Below are 20,595 nucleotides of genomic sequence, written 5' to 3'. Positions count from 1 at the left end.
AAAGACTGAAACATGGATGTGAAGACGAAGCCGTTTAATGTTTGTCCTGAGAAGAATTTAAAAAAATTATAGTTGCCTTTTTTTTTTAAACAACAATTAAACTCATCAAATTAATTTGAGAGCTATGACTAAATAATGCTTTAATGACCAGTACAGAAATAAGACAGTCCTTACCTGTGAGCCAGACAGAGGGAGCTCAGAGACGGGCCACAGACTTCAGCTTCTTGACAAATAGGGTGAGCATCAAGGATACATATTTCGACCCTTCTTACTCATGTGACTGCAGCCACCTATGGCTGGGCAGTCTATTGTTAGACAGCTGGGCACTAGAGCTCTTTCACACAGGCGCACACACATTAAAAAGCAGGTGTATTCCTGCTCCAGTAAAAGGTCCATATATCTTCTCAAGCTTTCACCAAACACTCAGGTTTCAACACTTCATATTTCACAAGTTGTTAGGAAGAACGCGGCATGACATTTTCACGACAACAGAACAATAACACTTTTTTTATTTCTTTATTGCTCAAGCAAGTACAAACTAATTTCAAATGTTAAACTAAGCCATTCACCACAACAATATTGTAAGACTACAAATACATTTTGGCAGAATTCAACTTAAGTGCACTGCTGACAGACGGGAGCACCAGGCTACGGCTTGAAGTAAATTACAGGCAGTTTTTAAACAGAGTGCATAAAGCTGTCGTCTTTTTAAACGTAATTCCTGCTGTAGTGAAAATATACTGCAAAATTAGTGGCCTGTAACTGATGTTTGTTAAGACTTTCTGTTGAATAGCGTTGCATTTTGGTCACTGAATAGTAGTTACAGTGGCTACTGTCACACATTTATGTAGACTTTTTTTGTGTTTAACTGAGGCAAGCTGAAAAGGTAAAAACCCAGGTGTTATTTAAACGGAAAAAAAAAAGTAATTTAAGAACTGATGAGAGACATCTCACTCAAACCAGAGGAAAAGTTGCGTGATGACCGAAGTAAGCAAGGCAGAAGGGCTTGATGATCATGAAAGTCTGTACAAAATCTTGTTCTAGCCCATCAAGTAGATGTTACACGTATTAAAAGAAAAGTTCTGACCTGCTCGTGGTGCTAGATGGAAAGTCAGGGGATCGCCTTCGTAATTATGATTAATCCTCTGAATACTTGGAAAGTCTCTATAAAATTATGTGGCACTGCATCCATCAGTTTTTTTAGAGGTTTTTTTTAAAGATTTCTACTTGTTACCAAAAAAAATGTCTCTCAGACTTATCACATGATAACCAAGTCATTTGTAAAAATCTAGAAAACGTTTTGATAATGATTTCTTGTTAGAAAGTTGGACCAACTTTACCTCAAAAATCCAGATCAGAGTCATTACATTCAAGTTAAACACTTGCTGTGAACGGGATATTGATCAGCATGACATGCAGTTAAAATAGCTACTATAGTTAAAATAAAACAGTGACAGTGAAGGACAATAAAGCTCAAATAATTACGATTGCACATAAGCTGTTTAACAACAAGAAGAGCAAAACCAGCAGCTTGGCTTCAAAACAATATAATATTGATGCATCCAGTCAGCCATTTGAAATTTGAAAACGACTAACTTTGATTAAACAGATATAAAATACACAATCCATTATCTATTAAGCAGTTAACATGTGATATTTTTTTCCTGGAGGTCCTTACTAGGTATTGCATGTTTGGGAAATGGGGAGCAACATGCAAGTTCTTTAGTGTAGTTGAGACTGGTCCCTTGTCTTGTCCACAATCTTGTATGAACTTCATCAGAAAAACCGGTTGGAAGGTTGAGGGGAAATCGATGCAAACACAGTAGCAGAGCCTTGTGTAGAGTAAGGTAAGGCTTTTTTTAAAAGGTGATGTCAGTAGCTAAGGTCTCACGCCTGCTAAAAAAAGAGATAAAGCAAAAAGATCTATTAGTCAAAGCATCTGTCATTTTACATCATAACTCAACTTCCTGTTTATTGGGTGTTAAAGTACATTCATCTCAGGACAAGCATTGGCATATATATTGCTGTATTTGTTGTGTGTACACACAGGCAAGTTCTAATAATTAATGCCCAATGGTCAAATCCAGGCCACTTGCTGTGTGTAATTGAAAGCTTTCACTTTGTCATGTGCCCTCACTTCATTCTTCAGCCGTCTATTTCGGATGAAGAAGTTGGGACGTTACAAACACGGATCGCTATTTAGGTTCAGACCCGACACTCGACAAACTCTTTTCCACTCTGATTGTTCACGCTTCTGCTGAAGGCTCAGGGGCTCCACGTCAAAGGAAATGTGACAGCTGAACAGGGTGAATGTCTTATTCATGTTTAATACACATGTAAACTGTCTCAACAGCCTGCAGGATGGATTTGAACTCTTTATCATCAGCACTGAGTGAATAAGCCTTATGATCGGGACAGATTTGCTTCTTAAACTGTTAGTAATCCTCCCAAGCAGTTTGTTGTAATGTGAAAATCAAGCAGCTGCGCTCTGGTATGCTTGACAGCGAGCTGACACCCTGCATGGCATTGGACAGCCCAGGTGGCAGCGGGTGAACAGTGCACTCTAAAGACACGACAGCAATCCCAGGAGTCTGGAGGGTTCTTTATACTGGGAAACAAGGTCAGGGTGAAGGTTTTTTAAATATAGACCACAGTGCCTACAAAGCTGAGGCGTGCCAAAAATCTCCAGCAGCAGATTTGATTTACAGTGAGCAGCTAGTCTGGCACAAAGGCAGGTTGGCAGGTTGCAGTGGTTAGGCCTGTGAGTCTAGGGGGCAATAAATCAGTCATGGCCGTCTCCCCTTGTCCACAAAATATTTTGAAGGGCAAACACACCTCATCTAAACTCTGCTTACCCCAGGACTGATCAAGATAAACCCTGGTTTAACATAGTATTTGCACATTTAAGAGTAAGTATTAAGCTACTTAAATCGTTTGAGCTGTTGCAATAACCCAACCCAAAGATAATTCATTAGTTTGTAGATATGAAGATTAGAGTGATGTGTGTGATTACACACTAAAAGATTAAACCAATCATAAATATTTGTATTAATGCAGGTCCACAATGCCATTTAAATGCTGCATCTAAGCTGTAAAGCAGCCATGAGCAGCTAGATGGGGCTGTAGCTCTGGTTAAAGAGCATACTTTCTCCACTGTGCTGCCCAGATGTTCATCAAAACTGTGGATGGATGGCATTTGGAGAAGAAGTGCAAGCTCAACAGAGCAATGCAACTACATTCTGCACAGACAAGTGAATGTTAACCATGAGCAATGAGGAATGAAGGCTGGTGCTGGTAGCCCATGCTAAAGCTAATTGTGTTAATGAATAATGTATAGAACTGTTTCAAATAGCAATTATGTAGGCTAATATGGTTTTGTAACCATTTCAAATACATGTTGAACACATTGTGTTCAATTCTGACTAAATCTAAAGTAAAACTGTTGTTCAGTGGACCGGGAATTTAGTCACAAGAGCACCACTGGTTAGGATCATCAATACAAAATACCAAAAAAATATATATAATTTGAGAAAAGTCTTTTGTACATGAGAGGATAGATGTCACACTCTTGTTTTCAATGCTATAGAGAAATGGAGCCACATCAGTCATTTTGCCTAGCTTAATGTCTGTGAGCTTTTTTTGAATCCTCATTGGGTTGCCAAGCTTTTAGCAAATGGTCACTAATAGTAAAAGAGCAAATGTGATTTTTTTTTTAAAGTTAAGTTGTGTCATAGAAGTAGATTTAATCACAGACAGAGCCAAGCTAGATGTTTCCAGCCTCTAGCCAAAGCTACACTGTTTGAGGTTGCTTGATGTTTCGCATTTCTTGCTAACTTTTTTTAGATTTCCTGGATTTCAAAGTTTTCCATCTATGTTAATGTACTCATGCCTTGTTGCATTGCTTATCATGAGATAAATGTTGCTGATGCTCATAGGCAACATTTTAATGTTGAAACTTGTCAAGATTCAGTTTGCAGTGAAAACGCAAATCATTTCTTAAAGATTTAGAGTGTATTCAACAATTATTTGCAGCCAATAAAGATACTTACCATTTGTGGTAAACTTGCTCTTGACTCCAACTGATAACTGTATTTTAGATAGAATGATGGAAATAGAGAGAAAATCAACAAAGAGTAAATTATTTATGTAATGATGATAATTATTTTAGAGCAGGGAATGAGAAAAAATGTAAAAAACACTGCCCTCCTCTGCCTTTTCTTATTCAAAAGATAACAATACACTCCCCCAAATATTTTCAAACACTATCTGTTCACTACATGCTTACCTTTTAAAATGAGCAAACTAATAAAACAAAAAACCTAAACACTTACTGTTTAAGATAAATGAAACATGCTTTAGAGCTGTAACTCTGAATGTGAATAGTTGAATTAAATTGGATAGGATTTATTTAAATTAATCAAACCCAAAACATTACAAAGTAAGTCAATTTATCAAAAGATCATCTAGTGGCACCAAACACACGTGTTGTAATAGCCATAAATAGTGTTGACACCACAAATAGTAGTCACTCTGTGCCAGTGGGCGTGCATTAAGTGTTGTAATCACAAATTACCTCTTACACCCGTTTATCTGGTAAACTGGTTGAAACAGAAAAGCAGGTACATGTCACTACTTTAAATCATGAACATGTCCCCTTCTCCTCTGCAGCAGAGTTCCAAGTGTGTGTGTGTTTGTGTGTGTGCGTTACCTTGCCAGGTGCAGAGCCCTTCTTGGTTTCCCACATGCCACGCTTGTTACCGATATCACCTGGTTTCACATCCTGTGATGAGCAAGACCAACCATAATCATTTGAGTACCATACCATGGTGACAGTATATGCAGGAATGAAGATCTACATTAGTAAGTTTTTACAAAATAGTATTGAACAGTTTATGTATACATCATATTTTACATTAACTTGGAATAATTATGCCACTGATTGCGAAGGACACGTGGTGAAAAAGTTTGTCTTTATAGTAGGATAAGTTGAATAAAAAATCAATAAACTGAGAAAAAATGTGCAATAATTGAGGGGGACAGAAAGAAGTGAGTTAAACCTAGCAATAGAAATACAAAATAGACACGGGGATATAGTCACATTAGACTGTTATACAGCTTCATCCCATCAGGGGGAGGTGTTGCTGTAAAAATAAAGGGACGGTTATAACTGTTCCTCTGGCCAAGACACCAAAGATATCTAGCTCATAAATTTCAAGAACAATGTCACGTGTCATGTTGGATAGTGTAATGTCTCTAGCTGGTGGGAACAGCAGCTGTTGTCCTTCTTTGAGAAAAGGACGCGGTGTCGATCAAGTACCAAGTTACAAGTGGCCTCTCTTAGTCTGACTCAAATGAACAAACTAAGCAGTCAGCGTCCTTGTTTTTTGTGTCAGTTGTGTATAACGGGAAAAAACTGCTTCTATAATGAATGTCAATGTGTAAAATACCACCCCAGTACACCTGAATTAGATATTAAGAAAAAAGACAACAAACATTAAAGAAAAAAACTTTTTCTTGAGGTGTCCTGTAATATATGCTTAAAATATAATAAGTGATTGATGTGTGTACAGAGTGGTGCAGGGAAGTCTTTTGACATTCAGCCTCTTGAAACATAACTGCTGCTCTATGCTTTGTGATTGGACTAAACAAGGGGAATAATCTTCTTATTCCATCCAATGAAATTCTACTTTTATGCTCAAATACATGTAAAAACTCTTTCACATCTTACAAAAACTAGTATGCAGTCGTGTTGTTGAGTAAGCTGTCCATGTGGTGTCACTACAGTCCAGGCAGCGACTTGGTCAACACAAAGAGGTCTGATAATGGCTGAAGCCAACAAAGATGTGCAAATGAGCAGGTCAGCATGTACAGAATATCAACGGATTACTTTATTCATGTCACACTGTTGTCTTGTTTATAATAGTGTGTGTGTGGTTAAGAGAGGGATTTATTAGGCCTTACTGCTGGCTTTGCTGGAGGTGATGCCACTGCTGGTGCCAATGCCGCTGCAGGTGCGGGTGAAGGTGTTGCTGTCTTCTCAGTGTCTGCAGGCTTTGCCATCCAACTGTTGACACGTCCGGTGACGGCTCCTTTGACAAAAGTCACATCCTGGGAAAAGAGACATCCCAGTTACTAAAGCATGTGTCAGTGAATCTTTCTGCGTGCCTCTTTCCTTCCTTCTCTCACCTTGTTAGCAGGGGGTGGACTTTCAGAGGAGTTGCTGACGTTGCCCTTCTCCCACATGCTCTTGATGCTCCGTGTGCCTCCTGTAGTAATATCTGCCATCGGGGACTTTGGAGATTTTGCGTCTTTGTTTCCCTGTTATTGAAAGGATGGATTTAACTTTTGCATTGGAAATAACACCGCTGTTTTTCACTAAGGATCAACAGTGGAAAGCAACTAAGTAATTTTTAATTAAGTTTGAAGTATTTCTACTTCGATGTTGACTTTAGACTGAATGTCATAGACACTTTATTTAAAGGCTTAAGAAACGATCTATTTCCCAGATTTAAATTGTACATTTTTGTCACAGCAACTTATACCTCAAACTGCTACAGTAAAAAAAACGTCAGTTCTTTGACTTAAGAAGGACATTTAGAAGAGTACACGTTATGGACAATGTTTATACTGTTGTATTGCTACTTTCAAGCGTCTGATTCCACTGTCTCTGGTTTATTATACTGAATAATGTTCCCTCACCTGGATGGCAGAAGTGTATTGATCCAATCTGTTTCCTATCTTGGACATGATTGGAGTGTGAGACACTCTGGGTGTGCTGCTGTGTGGATGAACAACACATTGGACATTAGTATGGTGAACAGATATAGGTCATTATTTTACTCTAAATTATCTTATATGGCTCACCTCTTCTGGGCTGATTTGTTCAAGAATTCTGCCTTTTCTCCAATCTGTACAAACAGTTTAAGATTATAAAAACAGCCTTTCATTGCAATGCACAAATGCTTTCTAACATGATCAAACTGTTGTGACTTCCTTCTTGTCTCCAAGACAACCTCAGTGGCAGACTGACCAGTCTATGCTTGAAAAGGTCTCTGAACACTGTCTTGGATTGGAGAGTTTGGTTGTCTGGCAGCCAGGATACACACACACACACACACACACACACACACACACACACACACACACACACACACACACACACACACACACACACACACGCACATGCACAAACAGCTCTTGCACACACATTCCTGTTTGCATGTATTCAAAGGACATTGCACTGACTTATGTTGATTGTCTGATGCCTTCTCTAATCTTAACCCTTACCACAACTTTCCCTCTCCTTAATTTATTTTTAAATGTAACTATACCTTAACCTAAACTTGTCACCACATGAAAATGTAATGATTTACAGAATAGGAAGGCGGGTCCCCATAGTGTGAATTTGTTAAAAAGTCCCCATAACATTAGTAAAACATGGCCTCTCACACACTTAGCACAGCTTTTTACAGACACAATTCTCAGCATTCCTCCAAAAATATTTCAGCAACAAAATGACCTAGACTGGGTTTTTTTTTTTACAACCATATTTGACTACAGCACAGGCGCCAGCTCTCATCTCTTTTTTATATTCTTGACAACTAAAAACAGAATTTAAACACAGATATTGAATTGATACAGTTTAAACAAATAAAAAAAGTCCAGTCCCAAAAAAAATAAAAATAAAAAATTGACCATAAAGGGATAACATGAAAAGTGCTTTGTTTATGATGTCTGACTGCAGGAGATAACAATTACAAATTGATAAAATGTTCATGATTGTAAAACAAATCAAATAATATTTACCAGGATAGTACACGATCAACTACTGTATATCTTGGAACTTTAAGTCTCAAGTGTTTGCTAGAAAAAGACTATGGATCTAGACAAACACCTATTGCTTTGTTTTCCTCAAATTTGACCTATTATCTAAGCCCCTGAGCCCACCAGATTTAGATCAAAGCTGTGAGATGTGTTTCACTAAGGTATTTATTGACACTCTATATAGTCTGTTGAGTAAAAGCATCAGGCTAAGAGAAGTTGAGTAACACTTGGCTTCGGCTTTCAACATAAATGTGTTTTAATTTGATTTATCAATAAAATGTTTTATTTTGTACCGAGTACTTTAAGAACAGTTTTGTAATGTTTCTGACTATGATTAATGTTTCCTTCCTATTACACTTTAATGACTCTGCAAATAAAGCAAATAAGCTACTTACAATACTCAAAACAGATGCAGCTTCTTTTGCAATTTCACTTGTGCACCTGATGTCATTGAAAAAATAAAGCCCCAAAATATTGCAACATTCACGTCTCAACTCGAGGCATTTTAAGCTGCAACAATCACAAAAAAAACTGCAAATCATGAAAGGATCAACTTTTCTAGTTTTTTGTTGTTCTTTATTCAGATATTCGGTGTAAGGGTAGATAGCTTTTTACCTTTGCCACATCCCTTACACCAAATGTCTGAACAAAGAGCCAAAAAAAATGATATTTTTTTAGTAGCATTACTTCTTAACTCAAATTATTTGAATTTATTAAAACATGTTCTTACTTGTATGAAGAATAAGGATAGCGGTACACATAGTGTTTGTCTTAATTGTCCAAGTTTAAGACATACATGTCAATTTGTTTTGGCCTCAGCCCCTCATAATATGGATGGAATCTTGTTTGCTTATTTAAAGTTCCCCGATATTAAATAGTATCCATGATGGATACTCTAAACAACAGCCAAACTTAGTATATGCATAGATACTATCAGAGTTAAGTGCCAGGCATCATTTTGCTGACATAATTCATGAAAGTCTCTTTATATTGGTGCTGGAAAACAATTTGCATGTATTGAAACTAAAGGTACCTTTGATGATCCTTTGGGACTGATAGCAAAGGAGGGTTTAGTAGACACCTCTTCTTCCATGAGCTTCTTCTTCTCTGCAGCCTCTGCCCTTCTTTTCTCAATCTCCTCCTTCATCCTCTTCCTCTCCTCCTGTTACAAACAACACACATTGTTATCACACTTCTTTTCACTGGAACAAACAAATTCCTCTTCAGGTGGGCCATAAAATGGCTCTTCAACAAAATCTTACTTTTGAACAAAGTCACACTATCATTTCCAATTTGGCAATATCTCATTTTTTGTGCTTAGTTCCTGAAAGTGAAGTACCATCCTCACCTGTTCTTTGGCTTTCCTCTCCTCCATCTCCTGTTTCTTCTGCCTCTCCTCCTCCTCCATGATCTTCCTCCTCTCTTCTCTCTTCTTCTTCAGGCCTTCCAGCTCGGCCTCTGCGTCCTGCTGTTTCTGCTTCATCTTTTCTATCTCCTCGCTTTCTGCATCGTTTCGTCGGCGCTTCAGGTCCTGCAGCTTACGTTCGGCCTCTTGTCGCTCTGCGTCATCGGCCTTGGTGGAGGGAACTTTGTCTCTGCTCAAAAACCCTCATGATTATTAAATGATCAGTTAATGTATGAAAATACCTAAACAGCACTACAAATCAACTGATGAGTTAAAAAGTATTCACATTTCTTTATGAAAGGACACAGAATGATGATTTATAAACCCGTTTGTTTATTAGTTTAATAACTCACAAGATGATGAGTGGCTTAACTACAGGGATAAGTTTGGTATAATACAAGCCTAATGTCATTATCATTGTACAGTCAGTAATGTTTACCTCAGTGATTATCAGGCTGATGATAAATACAGTTTGTTGATCATGTGTATGATGGTAAACATGTAAAAACATCGGATACACTTAAACTAACTGTGTTGTTTCATGTCCTGTCTTATGACCCTGTCCACAACTGTTCATAGGTTAGTTTATGTGGAAACTCCTGCCTACCTGTCCTCACAGGGACAGTGCTGAGTGTTGTCTACTGTCTGTTTCACTTATAATATCCAAGTATCTTGAACATCCTACTTCAAACAAACCAATCACTTTAAGCATTCTATCTTATACTATCATAATCTCTCTTTCCAACCTTACCTTGATGTCTTCTCTGTTTTCTTCAGTTTGTTCTCAAAAAGAGCTCCGTTCTGTTTGGCTGGTTCCTTTTTAGGAGAAAAAAAACAGCAGATAAGCAAGACATCAGTCAATTTGACTACTTTCACTTTAGCTTCCATATCTCAGAAAAAAGGCCTTCAGTAAACTGAATGATTTTTTTTTTTGATTTACCTTTTCCTTAAAACCAAATCGCTTTGGTTTCTCCTCCTTTTAAAACAAGACATAATATTATGAAACTACTAGAACACAATGGAAACGTACAGTATGTGTTAAACATACAAATGGCCACCAAACAAGGATGCAATAAGTGGCCGGGCAGTGAAGTAGGCACAGATGTAAACTGAAGACTAATTACAATGTTAGCTACTTATTTATTCCATGTGACAAACAAAACATTGGTTAAAAAGTCACTTGCCACCACACCTCAGAAAATAAATATTAGCAGCGCTAAAGCAGAACCTGGACGGGTCAAAGATGTCATTTGATTTGATGGATTAAGGGCCTGTGTTACAAACTGTGTTGTGAAGTGGATTCAGTTATTTTTCAGATTAATGACAGCATGTTCATTCAAGTTGTTCAGGTTTGTCAGGAGTTAGTTTGTGAATCAGGTCAGTACCTCTTTCTTTTTCTCCTCCATCTCTCTCCTTTTGCGATTCTGCTCTTCCTCTTTTTTCTTTTTTTCTTCAGCCTCCTTTTTCTTCTTTACCTCCTCCTCTTTCTTCTTCGCTTCCATCTCCTTTTTCCGTTTCTCCTCCTCCTCTTTTTTCTTCTTCTCTTCTAGCTCTTTCTTCTTTCGCTTTTCTTCCTCCTCTTTCTTCTTCTTGTCTTCCATTTCTTTCCTCAGTTTATCTTCCTCCTCTTTCTTCTTCTGTTCTTCCATCTCTTTTTTTCGTTTATCTTCCTCCTCTTTGCTTTGTCTCTCTTCCATCTCCCTTTTCTTTCTTTCCTCTTCTTTTCGCTTCAGTTTTTCCTCCATCTCCTGTCTCTGTTTTTCTTCTTCCTCGTGTCTTAGCCTCTCTTCAGTTTCCTTCTGTTGGTTATCCTCCTCTTCCCTCCTCTGCCTCTCTTCCTCCTCCTTCAACATTCTCTCTTCCTCCTCTTTCCTGAGCTTTTCTTCAGTTTCCCATGTTTGCCTTTCCTCTTCTTCAGTCCTCAGCTTATCTTCCTTTTCTTTTCTTTCCTCTTCTTCTTTCCTCTTTATTTCTTCTTCCTCCTCGTCTTCTTCCACAGATTTCTCTTCGGCCTCTTTCTGCTCCATCTCCTCTTCAGCTTCTGCAGCAACCTCCCCACTCTCCTATAAAATAAGAGAGATTTGCATTGTGTCGATGTCACAAAATAAAGCCAAGTCTAAAAATAAGAGACCTTACCTCATGTGTTGTTCTTGTTATTGACTCCTCAACAGATTCCTGTCAGAAAACGACAGAAACATTAGCTAAAAATAATAAATTCCCTGAGAGCAATCTCAAATCTTAACGTATTTTTCATTCAACCTTCTCATCTTGGTTCTTCTCCTCATCCTCCCTCTTCCAGGAGTCTGTATCTGTTTTGGCCACCTCCACTTGGGCTGGTTCCTTATTCTTCTCTTCCTCTTCCTCCTCCTCCTCTTCGGTATTTTCACGTCTGCTTTGACTGACAGAGGATTCATCTCCCGATGTGCTGTCTGTACCATTGGTGGTGCTGATGGTGGGGTCAAGATCCTTTTGTCTCTCCATGGCCTCCATCATCCTTTTTTGCCTGCGCTCCTCCCTCTTAGCGAGTCGGTCCAGCAGAGCCTGATCGTCATCTGTACCTCCAGGGCTGGAAACTGTGGTGGAATCAGTCTCCATCACACTGTAAGCAAATTAAATTAATTTGTTCATGAGAACAACCAAGCATGAAATCCATGCTGAATTGAAGAATTATCTCAGAATAGCGGTTGGAACTGCAGATTAACATTTATAAACAAACATAAATATCATTTTTTGGCCATTTTGCCTCTATGAGACGGACATCTGAAGAGAGAAAGGACATGAGAGGAGAGAGTGAGGTATGACAACAAAGGGCAGAGGTTGGATATGGACGTCCACTAGAGTGAGAATTACAGCCTCAGTAGATAGGGTGCGATTTCTTAATCTCTTGCTCCTCTTGATTTCTTGGTTTGTCCCATTTCACTGTGTTTGTTTTCACTGTTACCTGTTAATCACATCAGTGGATCCAGACTCCTCCAAGTCCCTCATCTTCTTCCTCTCCTCCCTTGCACGTCGCCTTCGCTCTCGAGCTTCCTCTTCATCATCATCATTGCTAAAACCACAACTGAAAAATGACACAGAAAGATTTGTTTCAATAATGTGTAAAGAAAAAGTTTTATTGCAGAAGGGGACAGATATTGAAAAAACAAAGAACAGCATTTAAACCTTTCATTCCTTCTTATTTTCTTAAAAAGACCACATGCAACTTTTCCAAAAATGTATTGTGAAAAGATCGGATATACAAGTACAATTATTGGATTTTATGGAATTGTTTTTTACCAACAAACTTGGCTCAACTGTATTTGAGCATAATAAAAAAATCAACTTGCGGTGACGTAAAAAACTTTAAGTACCTGGCTTGACAAGCTGTTTGATGAGACAATAATTTAATGGATTTTATTCCAAACATGGGCTTAAAGTTTTCAGTGTTTTCAAGTGTCCAGAAGGGCATTTGGAGATAAAGACCTCAGACAGCCAAAAGACCATAGTCAAGTGTTTGATCCAATATTTCTTATTGGTTTTGAGTCTAATTTGGTCCTGTCATGTTTTCAGTAACTCTGCTAACAAAACAAAATGAACCAAGCCAAGAAACAGTTGGCATCAAAATGCTAATATGATCTTGATCTCTAATATGAACATTGATATAAAACATTGATATCAATGACACTATTTAGAGGTAACTTTTAAAGTCATGGAATTTGATTTGAGACACTAAAACAAAGGAAATGATATTCTGCATGCGTCTGAAATCTAAATGTAACACTGAAGGAATCAACAGTATTTAGATTGATCTGAATGACCCCAATGACCAAGAATCATAGAGGAAATAACTTAGCTATTACAACACCTTAAACAAGTTTCAAAAGCTGTAATGTCAAAATGTTGCAGTGAAAATTCAAACTTAAAAATATAAGAAGCATTCAGTGACTATGATGAGACCCTCTCATGATGTAGGAGAAATCAGGGAGATGAAGGAAAAATTACTTAATCAATCAAGCAGAATCGACAGTGTTTCAAAGAAAGCTATCTTGAGCTGGAACAAAAACGGCAGGCAAAACATTCCAGCGTGCTTAGGGACAGAAAAGGCAAGGCAGGCAGTGTTGGCACTGCTGGCAGGGCTGCCTGAAGGACTGTGAGAAAAATAGTCAGGAACGCTTATTTTTCCACTGGGACACTGATCAGACATCGGATATGACAGCCAATGTCATATCCGTAGTTATTTAGTCACCATAAATTCTTTATAGTTGAGAAATGACAACAAAAAAACAATATGCAAGTTTATCTGTCAGTACCTCAAACCTGTCTGCGTGGGCCTCAAAGGCCCTTTGATCAAAATGTGTATGTAAAAAAAAAGAGAACAATTTACAAACAAACAAATGTATGAGTATTTATCTGAATAATATCACTGTTTTTCATGTGTTGGCCTTCAGAGTTTAATGTAGTTTTTAAAACTGTTTTGTTTACGATATTTCACAATATACCTGCTGAGGCTTTTTTTTTACATTTATTCAAGCACAGAGAGACAGGGAGGGTTGGGCAACAGAGAGCAGGAGACAAATCCAAACAGGAGCACAGCCGACTGACTCCCTGATGAGTGAAAAAGGCAGCAGAGATCACTAAACTGTCATTGCCTAAACACCATCCAAGTCCTGTCTGCTCTGCACAGGATGGACATGCTCACATCCATTCAGATTAAACATCAATGCACATTACAAAAGGGACTTTCCTATAAGCAGCTGGTTGGTAATAACTTTGGTAACCACTTTACATGAAGTTCATACAACTTAAAGGCGGGGAATATGCGCCCCTTATGACCAACAGGTAAAGAGTCCAGAGAACCAATGAATTAAAAATAATGACGCTGTAATTCACAATGTTGTAAAGTAGAACAGATTTTTACAGTTTACACCACGAGTGTTAAAAGATGCACATTTTCAAATGCTGATATATTCCCAAAAGTTTTGCTCACCTGTTCCCCTCAAGGCGCATCTGCTCCCTCCTCTGCCTCCTCAGCTCCATGCGGCGGTCAAAGTCTTCCTCCATGATCCCCCAAAGATTCACCTTAATTTCTCACTGAAAGTCACAGGCTCATGTCAGATCATTTTGTGCTACAAGTAGTCACTCATGAATTGGTTTATACTTGATACTAGTATACTAGTCATGTTTCATCAGGAGAAAAAAAAACATCTTCTGATTGCTGCTGTGGCGCCTGTCTCATACAGTTAGATCTTGCAACCATGGAGTTAATCTCATTTCATCATAATGGTTATTTCACAACTTTCTCAGGTTTAATGCAAAGTCAAAGCATCACGACAATAAACATGCTCAGGTCAGTAATAATCCATTATCTCCTTATCAGTTCCCATATCAGAGTAAAGTTAACCTCTAAATACAGTATCATGACAGATAGTAACATAAGGATCTCCATTACATCTGTTGGTTTATGATACCTTAAGAGTAGCTGAAGTGTAGTCCATGAACAGCAGCGTCTCCAATCTCTGCATACATCAACTTCTACAGTCTGGTTTTTATCTCAGCCCTTCTGCTGCATGAAGAATTCCTGCTTGTTCTTTTAGCCACTTTAACTACCAGAAAAGGCAAAGCCTGCCTCTCTGTGCACTCCTCAGTTTCTCCTTCAGCCTCCCTCCTCCTCCTCAACCTGACTCCTGCCCTCTCCCTCTGTCTCAATGTTACTCCCTGATCTCTGACTCCAGAATCTCCCAAATTGTTTCCCTTGGTTTGTCTTGTTTTATTCTCCCCAAAAATGTCTGACATCAAGTAATAGTTGAATAGTCTCTTTTTAAAAAAGTGTTAACGCTTTTGATAGCCATTTCTGATCCATTGCTGGTAAAATCCAACATAGAATAATGTTCACACACTTAATTTCATGTAACCACCCTGTGCTTGAGAAAGTCTGCTAATAACTCCAGCCACCAAAAGCAGTGTAATGCAGTAATGTTTGGAAGTCTGTCCCGCTCACAGGATGAACAAAGACTCTCTGATCTGATGATGGGCAAACATTTCTTCTTCCAACTTCATTTTCTGTGCAATCCTCTTGAATGATTGCATAAAAAAGAGGCAATATTATATCAAACACACCCTTCGGAAGGAGTCGGTAAAACAAACATACCTAGATAAATGTATGTCAAAGAAATGATTTATTAGTATTGTTCATAACTGGATGTTTTCTGGAAACTTTCATAAACAATATTTCATACACTTATTTACTGTACAGCCATTATTATTATTATGTATCTCATCATTACAGAAATATTTACAACTCAGGAACTCATTGTTAAGAAATCGACTTTGTGAGAAAAACAAGTAAGGTTGATCTGGACCATTTTCCAAACCAAGCTTTTTTTTCCACCTAAAACCTTTGATGAAATATAAATGGAGTCCAAGGAGAGTGGAGCTGGACAACCACTTTGTCACACACATACTCAAAGTTTAATTAAACCATTTGACATTAGAGTACATGATAAAAGAAAATGACATATGGAAAGTTTGTGGCCAGACACCATGAAGAAATCTTCCTCTACAAACAGATTTTAGTGTGTTTCGATGATCTGAGCGCACACAGACACTTTTGCTGTGTATCTCCTCCTCTGAAGATCTTACATGCAACAAATTTACGTCTAAATATTACGTGCCAGTATCAGTCTCAATCATTTGAGGTCATAAAGAAAGGCGACTGCTTTATCATATCTCCACTGCATGTAGAGATCTTCAACTTTAGAACTTAAGTGGAGCCCACCAACAGCGAGCAGCCAGTCATGGAACATAGAGGTAAAACAGTTTAGTTTTTACAATGGCCAATGCCATACATGTTCTTCAGGAATTCAAATTTGAATGAGTCAAAAGAGGTTGGTTTCCAAAACACTCACACGGGAAACGAGTTGGTTGAGAGCTTTTCGGTAAAAGCAAAACTATTATACACCTACTTCCCAAGAAAACAGGAAAGTGATTAAGACTCCTTTATGTAACTTTTGGCAAAACATTTGGTTTGGAGATAGCATTTGTTGCCAATGTATAAGGAACAATTATCTACCAGTTCAGGAATGAACAGGAAAAAAGTAAACAAAATATAAAGAAACAAGTCACTTTAGCTACTCCAGTGACGTGGTCAGTGCACTGCCTAGGTCCAATATTTTTGTAATTTGGCAAAGACATTTATTTGGCCAAGAGGATATATTTTAACCATGGTAACCCCCAGAATATGTGCACACACTTATAGTCTCTAGTCTCTATAGTCTCTAGTCTTAATGTATTTCTAGTAAACAGGATACTATCAAATGATTTATCCTTAATGTTGACCCCCTCAGGATGCTTTGTCCCTTTTTATCCAGGGCCATGACATTTAAACATAATATTTTGATTAATAGATAGAATAATATGCAAACTAATGATATGCTGACTGTATCATGGCTAAGTTCTGTTGTTGTATTTGAGTTCGTCTCTGGTTTAACTTCTTGTTCACTAAGGTCAATTCTGGCCTTGAAAAAAAGAGACGGTGACATCCAAAAGGAAAATTGTGAGGCTTCAGAATGCCCCTTGTCCATTGCATAGTCAATGTTCCTGATACAGGAGCATGATGGAATGTGTAGAGCAGCACACGAGACCCACTGACCTGCAGTCTAACAGCTCACAGACATATTAGAGTCAAGACCCAGGCCTCGTTGTATTTGACCCAGGTCCAGCAGGGCCACTTCAGTCCTGCATTACATCTAACAGGTGATGTGTTTGGATTATAAGTGTGCTGTTTGTGTTGAATCATTCATTTTACACTAAAATAATCCAAATATTATTCTTTCAGTTCAGATAAAGCACTGATGGCATTGGCAGTTTAGGTTTCGACAGCCGCACTTGCTGACATGGAAACAGCCCAGAAAGGCTCGAACTTTGATATTACCATGGATTCCTTTTGCTTATATCTGTGACAGGTTTGTGATAAACCTCCCCTTTATTGTGACATTCTTACAGTTTAATAAACTAGTGCAGCACCTCTACATGCTCACTGTCAACCTGCCAACAACTCCAAGACCTTAGAGCTAAAAGATGTTGACCTATATGAGCTTATTTCTAAAGACGTTTACTTATTATCAACTATTACTGTTTATTATCAATCAGGCACAATTTCTGGTATTAAGACAACTGTTATGTCACGGTACATTCACTCCAGACTATGTTGCTATATTCATCCCTCACATATTCACAAAAGGAATCATGATATAGACCAAATAAAGCCTAAAATTGCTTACATAATGATGGAAACAAACTAAGACAGTTTATTTCACAATCACTTTAGGTCGTCATCATCAATACATATTATCCCAAATACAAACTGTATGTGTTTAGTTCTCAGATAATTCTACATCCTAAAATCCAACACAGTCCTTGTTAAAAGATAAAGAAAGTGCTAACACACCCTGATAGAATAAACTGTTGCCACAGAGGCGTTTGCAATCAGTCAAGAAGAAACAGCTGCTTACTCCACATGACCAAAAATGGTCACATATGAAAAAGTCTCTGACCAGGGAATAAATTCCACACAGTGTACAAACCACAACATACTGTATTAATGAGTTTTTCTTCTGCTACAGTGTGATAAAGGGTGTTTCTTATTTTATGGTAACCATCCTCTGGTAAACCGCAGCTTTGAAAGCATCCTATCCTCTTTATGCAGACTTAACAGCAGGCTCAGAAGGAGCTCCTACAAGCTCTTCAGCACCCCACGCTGCAGCTCAGCTTTGTTTTGAGAAGCAAAAGGACACAAGTAGTTCATCATTCACTGACAGGTATACACTTAAAAAGAGTAAACTTTTGCCTATACTTGTCTTATTTTGTCAATGACTGCAACTAGAGACAAGAAGAGACTGATTCAATTGGACTTCAAGGCGGAGTTTTAGTTTCCTCCTCGACCGGCCACTTAAAGAAAATAGATGCAGCTACACACACTCCCTGTTCTGCATCCCGTCAGCTGAGATGGTGAACTCGGTCTCCTTTTTAGGAAGTACACAGGCAGTGTTAGTTGTAGTGTCCCAACTTGGCAGAGTTTAGGGCCATGGTCAGTTATGGTTTACACTAGGAAATACCTGCTGCTGTACAAAGTGACAATCTAAGAATAACCTATTTCCACTGTGATGGTGATTTATTGTCTTTCCATAATGCTGCTGGGAGGCAGATAGGGCAACCGAAAGGCTGATTATCATCAATTCTATGATTGTTGAAGCTTGTTTGATGATATTAGTTTAAAGTTTAAGCAAATAAATCCTGATGTAAATTGTTCTAGTATTCATGTAAAATTAAATTAATGGCAGACTGAATCATTATGAATGACTATTTGAACTACTTTAAAAGTCCTCTCTGCTTTTTTACACATTCTCTTCTGGCCTCTGTCATATAAAGTAAACTTGATTTCAGTAATCCAGAAGAGGAAAGGATGGTCTTAACACACAAACATTTCCAGTCTCCAGGGAGAGAGAGAGAGAGAGTGTTTGTAACCTTTATCTTCAATACCATCTAAGGAGTAGTCTGACTTGGCATGTTTAACACGGCAAACAACTTTTCCACAGCCAGATGTCTCCTCGATGTTTTAATTACAACAACGAATGTAAAATTATGGCATTTAACAAGTTCAACAGAGCAGATTTCACTGCTGGGAAACAGAGGGGAAGGAGACATTTCGAAAAATCTTTCTTACCATCTCATCTATAACTGAGATGCTGTCTTTTTTTGCTTTCCTATCCAATTTAAGAAAATTAGAAGACAGGAAATGCTTCATACATTCAACATTCAAAATAATTTTGCATGGAGATATTTAGATGACCTTTCAATGAAATTATCTTTCTATTGCAAGCTCACTAATATTTGATTGAAGATGACGAGACTTTTAGTAAAACAAAAAATGTGTTGTACTATTAAATGTCCCATTTGGCTGTTTGTATTTTAGGTCAAAAGGCTAAATTGTTGCTGAGTTTTCTGTTCTGCTCTGACTTTGTTTCAAAATAAAAATGTTTGAACATCAGTCCTTAAGGATGTGTCCTCATTTGTGACAAATACAGCAGACATTTCCTCATCTGTCCTGGTCCTTTTTACGAGGATCAGCGAGAGAAAACACTGTGATAATTCATGAATTTCAAGAAGCTGGAGTAATTTACTAAGAGCATCTGTTCCAATCTAAACCAGGTGGTTAAGATAAGCCTTGATAATAAATGATAAAGGCCAGCAAAACTTCAGCCGATGTAAGTGGCTTGAATTTATCTGGTCAACACTGAATTTAATTTTACATACATTTTTAACATGAAACTGTTAGTTTCAAATTTGACATCCCCCTCTAACTGCATAAAGTTCTAAAAAAAAAAAAAAAGCATCACAAATGATCATCTTCAAACTTACCAGGCAGAGTGGCCAAAGTGACTTCTTTCTGGAAATCACCAGAGGAAGAGCAACCAGAGGTTTATAAGCACAGTGTGCAGTGTTCAGCTCCGCCTTGTATAATACTGGGTGTTATATTCACCCAGGGCTGATTGTAATGCAGTCAAATCCTGTATACTTTCTAGTGTTTTTATTAAATCACATTTGGTATTAACAGTCAGTAGTTCGCTTTAATGTTTTTAATTAAATGATAATTAATGAATAATTAGAGCATGGTTTATGGAGGTTCTTTAATTTTAATTTATTCTCTTATTTCAAATAGTCTTTAAATATCATATGCAGGGCATTTTACAATGAGCTGAAAAGCCTTTTCTTCTTCTGCTTCTCGCCTGTGAGAATAAAAGTTATGATGGAAAATCTAGCTGACACTATACAAGGACATGTGTACCTGCACATGTACATTGATCTGTGTTTAACCATATTTTAGGATATCTTAACAGATTCCATTTTAAACAAGTTACAGTAAAACTGACCTGTGTAGACCTAATTTATATTGGTCAATGTTAATTTAAATGTCTGTATATGCTGTGTGAATGTGCGGTCTAAAGAATACCTTTAGTTCTGCTTTATATTTATTTCAGTGTAAGCATATGAAGAGCCATTAAACAGAATCTAATGTGTTCACATTATAGGTCAATAAAACTAATGGAGCAGTCTGATTGACTGACATACCAGGATGATGGTCCTTTGAAATACACAATCAGACCTGCTGTTAACATGTGATCAATACAGTATCATATGTGCTGAGATACACAGAACGACTGCTGCCAAATACACACTGTTCTTTGTATCCTTTTAAGAGCAATTTCATCCAATTAGAGGATTTCTCCCTGGCTCAGCCTCACTGGTTTGGCAAAGTTACAGAGATGGTTGAGAAAAGAAGTGCCACTCCTCCGAATCCGTCTGTGTCATTGTGCTCCACTGGACCGAAG

The 20,595-nt window shown here is 37.9% G+C and overlaps 1 protein-coding gene across 1 annotated transcript; it reads right to left on the bottom strand.

The window, feature by feature from the left end:
* Window positions 1-895: 895 nt before the first annotated feature.
* Window positions 896-19,714, bottom strand: cald1b (caldesmon 1b). The gene is made up of 17 exons (XM_079346801.1): window positions 19,625-19,714; window positions 14,196-14,299; window positions 12,171-12,290; window positions 11,489-11,828; window positions 11,331-11,404; window positions 10,615-11,287; window positions 10,170-10,205; window positions 9,981-10,045; window positions 9,173-9,419; window positions 8,858-8,986; window positions 6,865-6,908; window positions 6,700-6,778; window positions 6,187-6,318; window positions 5,962-6,108; window positions 4,709-4,780; window positions 4,050-4,086; window positions 896-1,896 (listed from the first exon to the last, which is right to left on the bottom strand). Exons 2-17 carry the CDS (start codon window positions 14,267-14,269, stop codon window positions 1,880-1,882), a joined length of 2,286 nt encoding a protein of 761 aa, XP_079202927.1. The 5' UTR covers window positions 14,270-14,299; window positions 19,625-19,714; the 3' UTR covers window positions 896-1,879.
* Window positions 19,715-20,595: the final 881 nt, after the last annotated feature.

This window comes from Symphodus melops, assembly GCF_947650265.1.
Source record: "Symphodus melops genome assembly, chromosome: 6".
Classification (NCBI taxonomy): domain Eukaryota; kingdom Metazoa; phylum Chordata; class Actinopteri; order Labriformes; family Labridae; genus Symphodus; species Symphodus melops.
The sequence above is the reverse complement of the archived record's forward strand: the minus strand, read 5'-3'. Positions and strand labels throughout refer to the sequence as shown.